This window comes from Alosa pseudoharengus, unplaced genomic scaffold, assembly GCF_046254945.1.
Source record: "Alosa pseudoharengus isolate Yale_2024_CS ecotype anadromous, Long Island Sound unplaced genomic scaffold, YU_APseudo_1.1 YU_APseudo_1.1_scf_15, whole genome shotgun sequence".
NCBI lineage: Eukaryota > Metazoa > Chordata > Actinopteri > Clupeiformes > Clupeidae > Alosa > Alosa pseudoharengus.
This window is the reverse complement of record NW_027468620.1, coordinates 9,837,355-9,855,533: the sequence shown is the minus strand read 5'-3', so window position 1 is coordinate 9,855,533 and position 18,179 is coordinate 9,837,355. Positions and strand designations below refer to the sequence as shown.

Genomic DNA, 18,179 nt, shown 5'->3' with positions numbered 1-18,179 from the left:
CAGGTCATTGAAGACCATGTTAATGATAATATTCACATGCCCATAATACATGTTTGGCATAGCGCCACCAACTGGCAACAGAAAGAATGACAATTATACTGATGGCACATGATCAATTTGAACATACTCCTCCTAGACGGTTTGTCAGATTCATTTGAAATTTGGCAAACATTATGCCAAGATGTCGCTGATGTTAAATTGTGAATGGATTTTTGAATGTTGTAATATATTTGATATGATTTTAATATCTCACCACATAAACAGGAAATGTGTCATAAATCACAGTGCATTGAATGAATGGTCTGAAACTTCTCAAGTTAATAGATATCATGATTATGATGATATCCAGACACCCAATGGGCCTGCCTGGCATAGCGCCACCACCTGGCCAAGCAGGAAATTTGCCAGAAATGGACAATGCCTTAAGTGATTGATCTGAAACGTTATAAAATATTGGATATCATTATTGTGATGATATTCACATGCGTAATTCACAGGCCTAGCATAGCGCCACCTTCTGGCCAAGCAGGAAATGTGCCAGAAATGCTCTATGCTTTGAATAAATGGTCTGAAACTTCTAATGTTAATAGATATTATAATTATGATGATATCCAGACACCCAATGGGCCGGCCTGGCATAGCGCCACCACCTGGTCAAGCAGGAAATGTGCCAGAAAATGGACAATGCCTTAAGTGATTGATCTGAAAGTTTACAAAAAAATTGGATATCATTATTGTGATGATATTCACATGTGTAATTTGCATGCCTAACATAGCGCCACCATCTGGCCAACCAAAAAGTGTATCAGAAATGTTCTTTGCTTAAAATGAATGGTCTGAAATTTCTCAGGTTAATATATATTATGACTATGATGACACCCAATGTGCCTGCCTTGCATTACGCCCCCACCTGGCCAAGCGAGTAAATGTGGCAGAAAATAAAACACAAAAACAAATAGCACACACATCAAATATGTACATTTCACAAACGCACCACGTCGCTGCTTTGTTGGATTCCGAACATTTCACGGGTTGCGGCCCACAGGTGCTCCGGCCCGCCATTGCCGCTTGCGGCTATATTTATTATTAGGGCCCGAGCACCGAAGGGCGCAAGGCCCTATTGTTTTTGTAAGGATTATTATTATTATTATTATTATTAGGGCCCGAGCACCCGAAGGGCGCAAGGCCCTATTGTTTTTGTAAGGATTATTATTTATTATTATTATTATTATTGTTATTTCACTTTTTTGCTTTCCTGTTTTTGACGTGGTTAACATGGTCGAAACCTCTTGAAATTTGGCACACACGTCAGGTGTCATGCATCGCAGTTAGGTACAAGAGCTTGACCCCGGGCGTGGCCCAGGGACTCGCTAGCGCCTCCTTAGGTGACTGATCTCGTGGTTGGCAAATATTTTGAGGTGGTTAACATAGTCGAAAACGCATGAAATTTAGCACACACATCAAGTGGTACAGTGAATAGACAGGGATAAAAGCTTGGCACCGGGCGTTGCCCAGGAACTCCATAGCGCCCCCTTACGTCACAGTGACTTGTGGTTGGCATATAGTTTTAGATACACACACCAAATTTGGTGGGTGTATGTAACTCCCAAAAACAAACAACTTTTGTATTAACATGCCATTAGCCACGCCCACAGGAAGTGAGGTAATTGAGATTTTGTGCGTTGTGGACATGATCAATTTTAACGTACTCCTCCTAGACGGTTGCTCCGATTCATGTCAAAGTTGGTATACATGATGCCGAGATGTTCCTGATTATAAATTGTGAAGTTGTTTTTTGATATGTTGTAATTTGACGAAATGGCGAAATTATTAATTTTAATACCCTTCCACATAAACAATAAATGTGTCATAATTCACCATGCATGGCTTGAAATGTTTTAAATTTCACAGGTCATTAAAGACCATGTTAATGATAATATTCAGATGCCCATAATGCATGTTTGGCATAGCGCCACCAACTGGCAACAGAAAGAATGACAATTATACTGATGTCACATGATCAATTTGAACATACTCCTCCAAGACGGTTTGTCAGATTCATTTGAAATTTGGCAAACATTATGCCAAGATGTCGCTGATGTTAAATTGTGAATGGATTTTTGAATGTTGTAATATATTTGATATGATTTTAATATCTCACCACATAAACAGGAAATGTGTCATAAATCACAGTGCATTGAATGAATGGTCTGAAACTTCTCAGGTTAATAGATATCATGATTATGATGATATCCAGACACCCAATGGGCCTGCCTGGCATAGCGCCACCACCTGGCCAAGCAGGAAATTTGCCAGAAATGGACAATGCCTTAAGTGATTGATCTGAAACGTTATAAAATATTGGATATCATTATTGTGATGATATTCACATGCGTAATTCACAGGCCTAGCATAGCGCCACCTTCTGGCCGAGCAGGAAATGTGCCAGAAATGCTCTATGCTTTGAATAAATGGTCTGAAACTTCTAATGTTAATAGATATTATAATTATGATGATATCCAGACACCCAATGGGCCGGCCTGGCATAGCGCCACCACCTGGTCAAGCAGGAAATGTGCCAGAAAATGGACAATGCCTTAAGTGATTGATCTGAAAGTTTACAAAAAAATTGGATATCATTATTGTGATGATCGATCTTCACATGTGTAATTTGCATGCCTAACATAGCGCCACCATCTGGCCAACCAAAAAGTGTATCAGAAATGTTCTTTGCTTAAAATGAATGGTCTGAAATTTCTCAGGTTAATATATACTATGATTATGATGACACCCAATGGGCCTGCCTTGCATTGCGCCCCCACCTGGCCAAGCAAGTACATGTGGCAGAAAATAAAATACAAAAACAAGTAGCACACACATCAAATATGTACATTTCACAAATGCACCACGTCAGTTCTTTGTTGGATTCCGACATGTCATGGGTTGCGGCCCGCAGGTGCTCGGGCCCGCCATTGCCGCTTGCGGCTATATTTGTTAATGTTCCCCGACTATCCTTCCCTACTGATCTATCTGATGCAACTTGCATGCACCCAACTCAAATGCTTTAGCAGAACTCTACAACCTTATGGTAGAGAGAGAGTGAGAGAAGTGTGTGTGTGTGTGTGTGTGTGTGTTTGTGTGTGTGTGTGTGTGTGTTGCTTGAATAGAAATTAAGATTGCCCATGGGATTGAGAAGGAATTGAGACGGGATTGAGACGGGATTGAGGGGCTGGAGGGAAACCAGAGGAAAGAGGACAAGAAAGGAAGAATAGAGATACTGTGCATGATAGAGAGAGAAAGTCAGAGCAAGAGAGAGGGATAGAATGAGAGAGAGGGATAGAATGAGAGAAAGAGAGAGTAAGAGAGAGAGGAAGTCAGTAGCAAAGAGGGGGATAGAATGAGAGAAAGAGAGAGAGGGAGAGAGAGAGGGAGTCAGAGCCAGAGATAGGAATAGAATGAAATGAGAGAGAGAGAGAGAGAAAGTCAGAGCAAGAGAGAGGGACAGAATGAGAGAATAAAAGAGTGAAAGAGAGAGCCTGTGAGCTAAGGCTAGTCGTGAGTGTGTAGCTGCGCTGCTCCTTCCTGACTGACTGTTCCCAGCGGTGCCGATGATGAGGTGTTGGGGGAGAGCCGTCCAGACCCTGTTATTTTCACACATTTGCTGCAGGCGCCGCCAAGGACCCCAGCCAAGCTAATTCAGTCACATTGTGTCCCTCTGAAACAACACCGAGGGGGAGAGGAGAGGAAGGGAGAGGGGGGGGTACTATCCCTCTTTTGATTTAGCCCCCAATCACTCTCAGAGATCCCTCCATAGAGAAACCTTGGGTGTGTTAACCAGCCCATCTACCCCCCCCCACACACACACACACACACACACTCCTCTTAAACGTTAACTCTTCTACATTCTAATCAAAGGTGTAATATAGAGGAAAAATGGCCATGGCCATAATGAAAAGTTTAACCGTGTGTGAAATGGGGCTGTTTTAACAACCAAAAATATTAACCAAGTGCACAAGAGACAACTGCTCCTGCGTTCCATATCATTTGAATAGCAGTAATAAAAGAGCAGGTAAGTGCTTTGTCTCACAGAGAAAGGAGTGTGTGTGTGTGTGTGTGTGTGTTTGTGTGTGTGTAAATGTGTGTGTACAGTATGTGTGTGTGTGTATGTGTTTATAAATGTGTGCGTATGTGTGCGTGTGTATGTGTATATAAATGTGTGTGTGCGTGTATGTGTATATAAATGTGTGAATGTGTGTGTGTGCGTGTGTATGTGTGAATGTGTGTGTGGGACGTAAGTGTCTTATGAAGCACTGCTGCCGCAGGTGTGAAGCGGAATGCCAACACATCTCCTGCAGTCTGCAGCCACTGTAACAGGACTTATGAATAACATTAATCAACGCGCCAACACACACACACACACACACACACACACACAAATGCATGCATTATCACACACACACACACACAGTGATGCACACAAGCAAGCACACACACACACAGACACACAAATGCATGCATACACACACACACACACAAACACAAGTGTACACACACACACAGTGATACACACGAGCGAGCAAACACACACACACACACACACACACACACAGAAACGCACACAAAAAGGCACACAAACGCACACACGCACTTAACCATCTTAAATGGCCCAGGAGAAAATGAAATGAACGGCCTTGACACTGAAGGTCGAAGATCACAATTAATGCCAGCGTATCTGCCACCACCAGCGTGCTGCCACCCCCGCACCCCACCGGTGCCCTCCTAGAGCTCACCTCCTAATAACAAAACATACTTCATAATAATTCATGCCCACCTGCACTCTCACACCTTTAAGATTATTTCTCAAAACTTCTAAGACTGAATGTAAAGAACTAACTGGTTTAATGTCTATTGTGGATGGCAGAATTATTTTAGCCTCTCTATATATTTTTTTTATATATATTTTTGTTCTTGGAGCAGAAGTTGTGAATTGTGTGCACGCTGATGGAGGGGTCTTTAACACACTGCATCACCTGATGTGTCAGTGTATGCATATTGACTGCTGAGAGCACAAGGCCAAGCTTTTTAATTAGAGGCTATCGAGTAAACGCAGTACACAGCCAGGCCCTGAGGGATTATGCATCTCTGTGTGTGTGTTTGTTTGTGTGTGTACAGACACCGCAGACAGCTTATATAGCAGTATATTAGTGTCTGTGTGTGTGTGTGTGTGTGTGTGTGTGTGTGTGTGTGTGTGTGTGTGTGTAAGCAAATGTCTGTATGCATTCATGATCCTCTAGATGAGTGAGTACATGTATGTTCTTGCATGCATGCCTGTGTATGACAACATCAGCTTGTGTGCTCTATATATTTAATATATGAATATTATGTGCATGTGAGCAGCTACACTGCTCTACACTGTTCTATGCTGCTCTACACTGTTCTACACTGTTCTACACAGCTACACTGCTCTACACTGTTCTACACAGCTACACTGTTCTACACTGCTCTAAACAGCTCTACACTGTTCTACACAGCTACACTGTTCTACACTGTTCTACACTGCTCTACACAGTTCTACACTGTTCTACACTGCTCTACACAGTTCTAAACTGCTCTACACAGCTACACTGCCCTACACTGCTCTACACAGCTCTACACAGTTCTAAACTGCTCTACACAGCTACACTGCCCTACACTGCTCTACACAGCTCTACACTGTTCTACACTGCTCTACACAGCTCTACACTGTTCTACACAGCTCTACACTGTTCTACACAGCTACACTGCTCTACACAGCTCTACACAGCTCTACACTGTTCTACACAGCTCTACACAGCTCTACACAGTTCTAAACTGCTCTACACAGCTCTACACTCAGGGATTAAAGTGAAAAAAAAATCATTTAACTGAACTTTTTTCAGGCCATAAGTCATACGTTGTTCATATCTACCTATAGAAATAGCACCCCTTTTGCGGTCGCGACCTATTGGTTTTTAATGTACAAAAAGACGCAAACAGCAAAGTAAAGGGAGTATTCGCCTTATTCACACGGCGGCCATTGTTTAAACCAAAACGAGGCTACAGGGGACACTTACTATATAATTAATGCCACCTACAGGTGAATGCATAGAACATAACAATCCTATGGGTTGTCTACCCTGTAGCCTTGTTTTAGCCGCCAATGGCCACCATGTGAATAAGGCGAATTGAGAGTGTTCTTGATTGAGATTGAGTTCCTGATGAACAAAAATATATTTTAGCACCATCCCTGACCATTGCTGATTAGCCATTGCTGTTCTTTTCTACTGCAGCAATATTGTAGAAAGGCTTACTTACACTCTTATTCAATTACTTCAGGCCAAAAGTGTTTAAGGGGAGATTTTTTTTCTTGTTAATATGCAATTCAACACAAGTAAAATCTATAAAATCACGTTTGCAAGACTTCCAATTTCCTCATCAAAGTAACGAATCAGAACATTCTAGATATTGTTCATATTTCCATTTGTTGCCTCATCCGCATTTAATGAAAACATGGTAATTTTGAGTTTTACAGACAACTCAGTTTTCCAATGAGTAGCAATACTGTGTGTGCTCATGCAGGCGGTCTGCACATTTGATAACGACAATCTGGAGAGGGCGCTTTTGTCTTCAGCAACAGATTGTATAAGGTTGACAAGAGGTTGGTGAGGAAGGTCGTGTTGCGCTATGAAAGAACATGCGTAGCCTACTTCCTAAACGTAAAAACGGTCAGTAGATAAACGTAGCTGTTGTGGTGGCTAGTTGCACCAGGTGGGGAAGATGTCCTGAAATGCACAGACGTTAATCTTATGGCGGTCTTCTGATTGGTGGCGTACTAAAACGTTTTCCTATTGCATCCATAAACAATTTTCTTGCAGCAAACCGCGCAAAAGCAAACCTCTGGCACTTTAATTTCTTTACACCATGGCTTGTTAGTTCTCTCCCATTTCCAACAGCCGCCCATCTCCATTTATTTTTAAATTTTTTGACACCTGCCTTCCTTTAGCAACAACGCATCCATGACAGCTAGTGGCCTTGCCAAATAGACTCATACAAATGACGCTAATATGCGAGGTTCTAGGCCTACTGGTTATGGTTTTGTGCTATAAATTAATAATATTTTATAGCAAAGTTTTAAGTTGACTATTTTAATTGCATGGTTATTTTTTGTCAACATACACTCACAACCTAGCCTACTGTCGTTAAAAGTGAGGCCTAAGCAAAATAGGCTACAAGGCTGTCTGTGCGTCACAAACACGACTGACCCCCTTACTAAACAGTTCGCGATGATGACAATATTATTATTATTTTATGTTAACACTCTCAGTCAAAACCTTCCTTCGCAAATTGTGAAAAACATTGTTGTACATGTCATAACAGACGGGATAATAAATTGCATAGGCTAGGTTTATATTGCATCGCTGTACATAATGTTAGTGGCATTGATTAAAAACTGTAACAATAAGTAGCCTACATCGGGTGGCATAGCAGGCTATCTGTTCAAGTCATAGGTGACACCCAAAATGAATGACCTCCCCTGACAAGAGTTCGCAATAGTAAGAAATTGCCTACGCTTCTTTTCCGAATTAGCACATAGAGCTCACAATATCATATCCAAAAAAAGTTAAACGCATTGGCCAACCTCATCAGCTGTCTCGATTGTGTCACTATAATCCAACTTTTAGACCATTATTAGTCCTCCATACGTGTTCTTTTTTTAAGCAAACGCCCCAGGCCAATGAGACAAGCGTGTAGCTACAACATAAACAAAGCGAAACTCATGGCTGACGTAGGCTTGTTCTTGAGCGGCCACTGATTGAGACACAGAAAGTTGTCAAGAACATTATTAGGTCTTTAAAGGGGTGATAGAATGATGATATAGGGTATTTTGTGCTGGTCCTTAAGGTCTCTGAATAGGGTGTGTAACATTGGTTGGGCTGAAAATGGCATATGTGCTGTTCTATGCGCCCTAATGCAAGCCTGGTTAAAAGCCCTAGAATGAAACGAGAGGTTTTCTTCCTTTTATGGTATGCTCATGAATATTTAGATGACCTGCGTGCTGATTGGTTGGTTTACAACGAGCGAAGCTCCGGAGCAAAGACGCAAACATGGCCGACAGCACTCACTGAAACAGCCAAGGTGGAAATACTATGGAGACATAGGTGTTGAACACCATATTTGGATCAGAGACCTGAATCAGAGGAAGAATCTGAAATAGAGGAGCAACCAGTCGCCCATAGATTGGAAATGACTACTTCAGAGTGGTAAGTTTTGTCATTTACTTGAGTTTGCCACACGTAGCCCAGTTAGCTAGCTGTAATACTTAGCATTGTAAGCAACAGAAGTTATTAATTTGCACACAAACAAATGTTTTACAACTTGTACCCTTGTGCAATTTTTGTCAAGATGTCCAGTTAGAAGCTAGCTGAAAAGTTTGTAGCCAGTCGTGGGCAGTTCAGGCTATGCTGTAGTGAAAGGAGAGCTCCTTGAAAGGAAAGTACTCGTTTTAGTCAGTATGTATATTCTCCTGGTGAATAGGTCATCTGATTAGGAGTTACATACATTATTGTAGTGGTAATATGCGATCTTACAACAGGACATCCAGTTAGCTGGGCAGGAGCTCTGTGCAGTTCGTAGGCTATAACGTTATAGCCTACTTGGGAAGACTATGGAAAGTCTCAGCTTTCTTTGTAGCCTAAGTTTCAGCCAGGTAACACTGCATTTACGACCGTGGCTCATTTTCAATATCCTTGAAGAACTGTCTGCTTTATAATTCCTGTGGAAGTAAACGAGCAGGCAGCTAAACTAGTGTTTGTCTCATCTTCGTTCTCCATTCATGTTCCTGGGCTCAGAGCACCAGTGGGCTGGTCTGTATGTAAATTTTGATGCGTGACAAATGTACAGGCCAGAGCCAAATAAGGTACCACCCCCGAGTTTGTGTAAACTCGGAGCTTCGTTGGGATTCGCCCGTTTTATGGCGGGAGTTTCTAATTGTGAGATTTGCATAGGAAGGAGGTGTCGATGGGGTTTTGAAGTTCTCTGTATATCCATTTCACCCACTGAACTATCGCTATTCATCTATGACAAAGTAAACTCGGTTTTGCATTCTATGACCCCTTTAAACATTTACCATCACACACATTAATTCATCGGACCTAATATTTGTAGTTGCCTCAAAAAATGAAAAGAAAAGGTGATAGTCCCCCCCCCCCCTCATAGGATCTGCATCGATCTCAAATATGACATTTCTAAAATCAAATTGACGGAAATCCGTCATATGACGGAAAACTTTAATCCTTGTCTACACTGCTGTTTGGTGTTTGGTACACTGCTGTATGGTGTTTGGTACACTGCTGTATGGTGTTTGGTACACTGCTGTTTGGGGTTTGGTACACTGCTGTATGGTGTTTGGCACACTGCTGTTTGGGGTTTGGTACACTGCTGTATGGTGTTTGGTACACTGCTGTTTGGTGTTTGGTGTCAGAAACGGCTGGGGTCTGCTGAGGAAATGAGGAGTGCCCTTTACAACACTGTAATGTAACTGTAATGTGTTGTAAAGGGCACTCTTCATGTGTTTATTTTTGGGAATGGGGGGGTGGGTGTTAATGTCTAGGAGGGCTAGGGATGTGTGTGTATATGTGTGTGTGTGTGTGTGTGTGTGTGTGGGGGGGGGGGGGGGCGGTTGTAGGTCTGCTGAGGAGTGCCCTTTACAACACTGTGCATCCCATAACACTAGTGTAACACTGTTCCACAGCCCCACCTGGATCTAAATCACCCTGCGACACCACTGAAACGAGAACAGGCCCTCTGAGATAGCCCAGGGAGCCGACCGTGCGCCGGTCGGTCACTTTCACAGGCGGCCCCAGTTACACCCCACACAAATCACTCCACTGAATGACAGTGCACTAATCCAGGCCTCGGTGAGGGCGGAGACAGGCCTGGTAGCTGTCGCCACGGGGCGTACGAAAGCAGAATGAGAACATCTGGTCTTCAGAATAAGATCGGGCCCCCTGTGTGTCCCCGAGGAGAGGCAGGTACAGTAGGAGCTACACGGAGGTCCCTCTATCTGGGACGACATGGCAGCTTCTGGGTTAACTCGGAGTTCACCGCTGGCCTGCAGGTGGACTCTGCGCGCTTGACTGCGTAATTTATACGCGGTGAGAAAAGCAGTGATTTAGTGAGGCGACATTCACACACTCGCAACTTCACAGCTTTTCAGGTACAAGTGCTGAATCGCAAGGAGTGTGAGAGGGGAAATGGATTTTTTTTTTATCCACCAACACTGTGTGTGTAAAAACAGCCCAGGCAGTGTGACAGATGGATGATGAGATCCTTAAGTAGGTCACTGACAAACAAACAAACAAACAAGCAAAATATTTCTTAATAATTTCCACTGCAGAACACAATACACAGTTTTTTCTGTGCCATCAAAAAATGTGAACTTGCGAACTTGTGAGGAAGTAAGATGAGCACTAAGGCATGATGTGTGGAGGTGACAGGCACAGTGTGGTGAAGGGGCTTCTGGGGTTGACCTTACAGTGACCTCACACGCCCGCATCTTCATGACCTCCACGTACCAATCTGACTCGAGGAAGCAGTTCACCTCAGGAGACCGAGGAGGCAACACATCGGTTTAGAGAATCAGAATTCAGGGGGGAAAAGGCACATTACCTTGTGAGAAGAACTCAGCCATCTTCTCTTTGTAGATCTTGTAATCCGTTTCCAGGAAGACACAGAATATGACACGGTCCACCTGCGCAATGAGAAGAAGCAGAGAGAGAGAGAGCGAGAGAGAGAGAGAGAGAGAGAGAAAGAGAGAGGGATTTTCATAATTAAAACAGCTCACTTCCTTCAGTGAATAAGAAAAGGCATTCAGGATATAACCCCAAAGTCAATTGATTTCATTTTGACATTCAAAACCACCGTCTCAGGCACCATTAATTCATCCTGCAGAAGCTAATGGTATTAGCAGCAGTTCCTGTAAGTTCGCTCTGTGCTTTTCAGAATCAACCTTCATGCACACGATTGAGATTTCACACAAAATAGAATAGCAGCTTTCATATCCATGACATTCCCTTGAACACCTGTTCATTTGTGATTTCCACTGATGGAAAAGACATTAATCACTGACACATTACTATTGTCCGCATTTTGGCCTCGGAGGTCTCGTCTCTGACCACACAAACCCACCCAACGTGGAAGTGTCCACAAAGCACACTGCCCCAAACACCACATTAAGATATGTCACCTGTTTGAGCTGCTTCATTAGCTAGTTCAAGAGAGATGCACTTGAGTGCTTTCACTGCTTAACGGCACCATGAGAAAACATACCATAAGCGCCAAACCAATTAGTCGATTGCTTGTTCTGGACCACCCACCCCACATCAAGTCAACCCCTCCACCCCCCCCCCCCCCTCCTCCTCCTCCCCAACTCCCATCTCCTGTGAAGACTTTTACAGATGGCGTCACCACGCAGCAGATCAGAGAGAAACGGAATCTCCTGTGTAGACTCGAGGGCCACAGGAATCAGTTGCAGGTTTCACCCTTGACATCTCTTTGTGGAGAAGAGAGTGATAAAAGCAACTACTCTCTATCTCTCCCTCCCTCTCCCTCTTTTTTTCTCGCTCTCTGTCTTTCTCTCTCGCTGACTCACTCTATTCCTCTTTGTGGATTCCTCTGCGGCTTTTTGAAACACAATGCACATGCACATGCACGCCCACCCTCGAAATGCAGCTGGCTCATCCAATGGAAAACACAGCCATTTGGGTTTGCTTCTTTCTGACTTATTAACAAAGCACAGATGTCCCATTTTCTCGGAGCATTCAGAAGTTGGATGTAACATTGTATATCATTTCACCAAATCAACCCCATGCAAACGCACTGTTCGCTGGGAGGAAAGACAGATTTGAACTGTCAGGTAAACAAACCAAACACACAGCAAGTATAAGCTAGCACTCCAGCCCTGCTCTTTTCAGTCTGTCTCTCTCTCGCTCCCTCTCTCTCTCTCTCCATCCTCCTCTATTTCTGCACACTGCCCTAGGTATACCAGCTCCCCCTGCTGAGGATGATATGTCACACAGTGGGGAGGTCAGATAATCGCTCCACTGACTATTGCAATATTCCAACATGGCCATGCAATGGCCTCCCCATTGTCCCTAATGGTAGAGGAGGCAGGCAGAGGAAGAGGAGGAGGTGCTACTCGATGGATGCAGCTGAGAAGCGCTGTGTTCTCTGGGGAAAGCTTTGGCCCCCTCACAGTCTCGCAATCTCAGTTGCCACCATGGCGCCACATGAGGACTTTCTTTCTTTCTTTCTTTTTTTTTTTCTGTCAGGGAGGCACGTCTGCCTTCAGGGTCCGTCCGAGCAGACCGCTGTCCATTAATAGTTTATAACCTGCCCTTTGGAGCAAAATGTCAGGGGGTGACCGGCGAGTGGCAACATTTTTATTTTTGTAAACGTCCCCAGAGGAGTTCTGTGTGTGTGTGTGTGTGTGTGTGTGTGTGTGCGTGTGTGTGTGTGCATATACTGTATGTGTGCATGTGCGCGCGCGTGTGTGTGTGCGTGTATGTGTGTGTGCATATGCGTGTTTGTGTGCGTGTGTGTGTGTGTGTGTGTGTGTGTGTGTGTGTGTGTGTGTGTGTGTGTGTGTGTGTATGTGTGTGTGTGTATGATGTGGTGTTGAAGCAGCCAGGTCTTTGTTGGTAAAACACGTATCTCCTCTTGGGGCTTGTGGAGAAGTGAGCCACTGGCTTTGAGGCCGGCAGGAGTGGAGACAGACTGGGGGGACAGATGGGGGGAGGGAGGGAGGGGGGGAGGGATAAGCTGGCGCTACGCTGCGCTGTGCTGCTTCACCTGCAAGTCCCACCCAGACAAGAGCAGGACAGCAGCTGGGCCCTGGGAGATTCACACACACACACACACACACACACTCACACACTCACACACTCACACACTCTGTGCTGCTGCTGTTTTTTATTTTTTATGTCCTTATAATCCCCCTACTTAACAAGGAGAGCCCACTGAGATCAGGTGTTTACGTTTCACGTGGAGTCACACAGACGCTGCACAAACACAAACACAAACACAAAGGCAGCACCCCCGTCCCAGCGCAACCTTCATGTGAAAACACACACACACACACACACACACACACACACACACACACACACACACACACACACACACACACACACACACACACAGACACTGACACACTGACAGAGACAAGCACACAGGAAAGACGTGCACAAAGGGAGATAGATGGGCGACACACAAACATACTCAAACACTGCACTGAAAAGGTGTGCATAAAAGGAGATACAGGCACACAGATAAATACACATTAACACACACACACACACACACACACACACACACACACACACACACAGACAGAACGCAGACAGACACACACACACACACACACACACACACACACACCAACACACATCTGAAGTGTCGTGCTGGGATTTGTTCTGCTTTTATGTAGATCATTAAAGGACAGGCGGACTCCTGGGGTGTGCGGTGCGGTGCGGTGCAGTGCGGTGTGGTGCGGTGTAGTGCGCTGCATGAGAGGGGAGGTGAGGAGGAGCTGGGCTCACAGGGACCACACTCACCCCAACACCACACTCTCCACCACACCTGGCACAGAGGCACGGGGACGAGGGAGGAGGAGGAGGAGGAGGGGGCTTGGAGAGGGAGACGTGCAGGAAAGGGACGTTAATTCCCTTTACAGTTTTTATTTTTTTCCACACATTCTGTGTTTTTTCACTTGGGCCCAGGTCCAGTAATGGATATATAATGGAAATGTACAGAACAGTATATCTGCTGGTAATATTTAGAAAATGAAATTAATTATTAGACTGGACATGATTAAATTTGCATGCATTTTCAGACACTACACACTAAATAAAAACTGACTTGAAGATAACAGCAAGTAGAGGCCATTCCCATTTGAATTTGAGTTCATGTTTTTAACATGTAAACAGCGACTCCTCTGATACCAGTGTGGTAGAGAGGTAGTCATCGATCAGTGTCTCCCTGGTGCCATGCATAGTATAGCCCATTAAACACACACTTACAGACTTCCTGTTTATTTTGTCACGGCAGATCAATGTTTAGGCACGCTGCATCAAAAGTGTGATGATTTCTGCCTTTACAAGTGATTAAATACTGCAAGGTTAAGCTAAGAAATTCTGTGACAGCAACGTAAAAAAGTCTGATGTGAAACCCCTGAGCCGAGCGCTTAGCACCCCGACGCGTCATGGCATATTACAGATACAGGATTAAAACTCTCCATACAGTCCCTCCACCCCCTTCAAATGCTGCACTTTAAATCTCAGCGGCAACTTATTTCCACCGAGCCCTGTGTGGATGTACAGCGAGCGGTGCTACTCTTTACTGAGGGGGGTCATCTTTGTCCAGTGATTTTATTTACAGGTCTTTAAACAGGGGCCCCGCGTGCTGTTCACACAGAGACACTGGGCTTGTTAGATAGCGCTTATAAAGGTATGCTGGGAACTGGCCACTGATAAAGAGCTGCTGGACCCCTGTGCCGAGAGAGAGCGAGAGAAAGAGCGAGAGGGAGATGGAGAGAGAGACAGAGAAAGAGAAAGAGAAAGAGAAAGAGAAAGAGAGGGAGGGAGGGAGGGGAGCTCCTGCTGCAAACGGCAAACCACAGCCAGTGAAGAAGCGTGCGGGAGCCAAGGTTGAGAGAGTTAATGAAAGAGTAATTAGAAAGCTGGGATCGCTGCATGGAGGCCCTGTGCTGCCATTACTCATCTCTGATTGAAGGGCCATTGCCAAGGGGAGGGAGCGAGATGATTGGGTCCCTGCTCGCCAGTGGGGTGGGGTTGGGGTGGGGGTGCGGAGCAGTGGGGTGGGGGTGAGGAAGGACTGCCTGGAAACGTGAGCTCACACAATAACGTCCAGGACAAAAGGCCCATTTCTGAAGTGGGAGGCAAAAGGGCCGACCGGGTGGCTGGAAGGCTGGGAGGCTGGCTGGCTGGCGTGATGCGGAGCTCATGAGCGGGGAATTATTCACTGTGTCTTCCAGCACAACAGGACAATTAAAAACCTCCCCTCTCCCCCTGCCCCCTTCCTCCCCTCCCCTACTTCTCTGAGCGCCATGACAAGCTCTACTTTTTCCACCTCGCACACATAATGCCCAGGCCCCACGAAGATGTCAAAAACGCCAGCGTCCACGTCTGTTAGAACCCGTTTGGCACCCTCACGCTGCGCCTCTACCTCCACAGCAGCGATAATGTGCCGGGGATCCATCTAGGACAGGAAGTAATTAATGTGCCTAATGTGCAGGCAGTTCGCCCCTGACCAGCCGTCACCGTGCTAAAACATGTTCGCACGCCATTTGGGAGGCGATGATGATGATGGCATGCTTCTTTTTTTTCCACATTTTTTTTATTCATTCTTTTTTTTTTACTCAGAAAGCTTGAAGGAGAGGGATGAAGTGGAGCCCCTGATGGTGGTGGTGGAGGTGGAGGTGGAGGTGGAGTGGGTTGGGGTGAGAAGACAGCAGGGCCAGGGCTTGTGCGGGATGGCTGGCAGTGGGAGCACATCCCCGGGCCAGTGCCAGTGACTGAGCCCCCACCAGGTGCCATGGCGCATTCCCCACCAGCCGCTAACAGATGATCTGTCATCTACGGGCACCCAGGCTCGTAATTACACCGAGGGCACTGCCAGAAATATCAGATGGGCCAGGTTTGCACGCGCACTTTGTTACTGGTGTTGCCGTCTTGTTGCCGTCACTGGTAATATAAGGGACTCGTTGCCCGCATGCTAGTTTTTTTCCCCTCTTTTTCTACACTTTTTACTGTTTTTCTGTCTAAGCAGGACAGATACCACCTGGATACGTTTAAAGATCCAGCCACAGGACTGCTGAGCAGCACCATATGACTGATAGCGAGGATAGCGACCAAGTTATGTGTAGCGCCTACTGCACTGATGACGGCTTGTGGATACGATCAGGCGATCCTGGAAGTCGACCGAGAGTGAAGGGCACCCGGAATGCCGAGGTCACGGATCCAATTCCCACGGAGCACGAGGGCAGATAAAGGATATTCGTTCCCAATCTACTCAGAGTCACCAGAGGGGTTAACGCAAGAGGGGGTTTTTTATTAAGGACCAAATGAAAGCATGCATTTGGGGGCCGTGTTTAAAAAAAAAAAAAAATCCACTTAATCAATGCGAGACAGTCGGGCTCTGGAGAGGCGAGCAGTAGTTCTCATTGACCAGCAGGGTCAAAGGGGATCGATCACGCCGGGGTCATGAGTTCGGGTAGGTCGCTGGGCCTGGTAAAGAGAAGGGCTGGAAGGGACACAGAGGGGAAGTGTATGTTAGCATGCACATGTGTGTGTGTGTGTGTGTGTGTGTGTGTGTGTGTGTGTGTTAGCGGTTAGCTGCGGAGGCCTGGAGCGGGGAAAGAGGGGGAGGCAAAGGACAGGGGAAGAGTTTCCAGCCCTTATTAGCAGTGTAATTACACACACCTGAGCCATACAGCGCATGAATGGACACTAATTAAAGAGGCCTGGCAGCCGACGGAACAGACTAGCCACACACACACACACACACAGAGAGAGAGAGAGAGAGAGAGAGAAGATGGTAATGATGTGAGAATGCACATAAACAATGTTGGAAAGATGATACATTTGTGTATGTACACAACCACATATGCTCTTTCCTCTCTCTCTCACACACACACACACACACACACACAAACAAACAAACAAACAAATATCAAGAAGTTCACAGTATGAACTTGGACAAATAAAAGACTGCAGGGAGTATACTACTACACTATACTGTAATACTATATGCAATGACTGCAGGGAGAGTACTACTACACTATAATACTATATGCAATGACTGCAGGGAGAATACTACTACACTATAATATTATATACAATGAAAAGGAGCCTATATGAAGACAGCTATAATAGGATCGGTAATGATGATATAGAACTGAGGTTGATGTATGAAGATTGATGTTCTGGGGGAGCCCTGATCAGTAGGGGAGAAAATTACATTCAGCTCCGGACATTTCAGACAAATTATCCAAAGCTTTGCATCCCAACGTAAGGTCCAGGCTGAGGGGTGATTAACAAACCCACGCGTTCCCCTCAGTATAACCTTGGCTAAGGCCTCCCCTGCAATGATGAGCCAAGCCATGGTTACAGGCGCAGGGTCCAATGAAAGAACCCAGAGGAGTTTAATATTCCTGAGTGAACCTTGGTGCCCTCGGGTTAAATTTGCCTATCATTAGCATGCCAGTTTGCACCCTCTCACACACACACACTCACACACACACACACACACACACACACACACACACACACATGCACGCACACTCTATCTCTCTCAGGTGTGGAGAAGAATGTTGAGTAATCTCTTCTCCTTCCATTCCAAACTTCAGGAAACGTGCACAATAATAGCTAAAACCTGATTATTTCGCCCTGTCAAGGAAACGAAAATCCATCTTCTGCAGAGACCATACTTAATTGAGTTATTCCCCTCAGAGTGTGAGAGAGAGTGTAGGTGTGTGTGTGTGTGTGTGTGTTTATGTGCCTGCACCTGTGTGTATTTATGTGCCTGTGTGTGTGTGTGTGTGTGTGTGAGAGAAGTGTATCTACCAGCTCACACCTTCGGCATTGAAGATCAACAGCAGGCTCACATCCCTGTGTGCCGTGTCTGACTGGGCGCTCGCAAGCCTATTGGATGCGTGAAGACACGCTAACCGTGTCCGACTGGCCGCTAGCAGCCCATTGGCTGCGTAAAGAAGAACTTATGGACGAGGGCACATTTGACAGCCGGTGGAGTGGTGAGGTGAATCTCTGGTCGACTCGTCAGTTTGACATTGATTCATTGATTGACCCAGTCTGCTGGGAGGCAGCAGGAAGGTGGAGGAGGTGGAGGAGGAGAGGAGGAGAGGAGGAGAGGTGAGGCGGTGGGGGTTGGGGTGGAGGTCCAGGGAGACTGCTTGGCCCTGGTGCATAATTATCATTTCAGAGACTTTCTGGGGAGAGGGGAATGGGGAGAGTGTATGTGTGTGTGTGTGTGTGTGTGTGTGTGTGTGTGTGTGTTGAGGAGGGGTGGCTGCAGGGTGAGGAGGCAGGAAAGGTCAGCCCTTTGAACAAAACGCTGGGATCTAT

General features: G+C 45.6%; 1 protein-coding gene across 1 annotated transcript in view; it reads right to left on the bottom strand.

The window, feature by feature from the left end:
• Nucleotides 1-18,179, bottom strand: part of macrod2 (mono-ADP ribosylhydrolase 2) — a 495,356-nt gene that overhangs the window by 19,541 nt on the left and 457,636 nt on the right. The window contains exon 9 of the mRNA XM_076286458.1: nucleotides 10,687-10,768. Within this exon, the coding sequence (XP_076142573.1) occupies nucleotides 10,687-10,768 (82 nt within the window). The remainder of the gene's footprint in view (nucleotides 1-10,686; nucleotides 10,769-18,179) is intronic.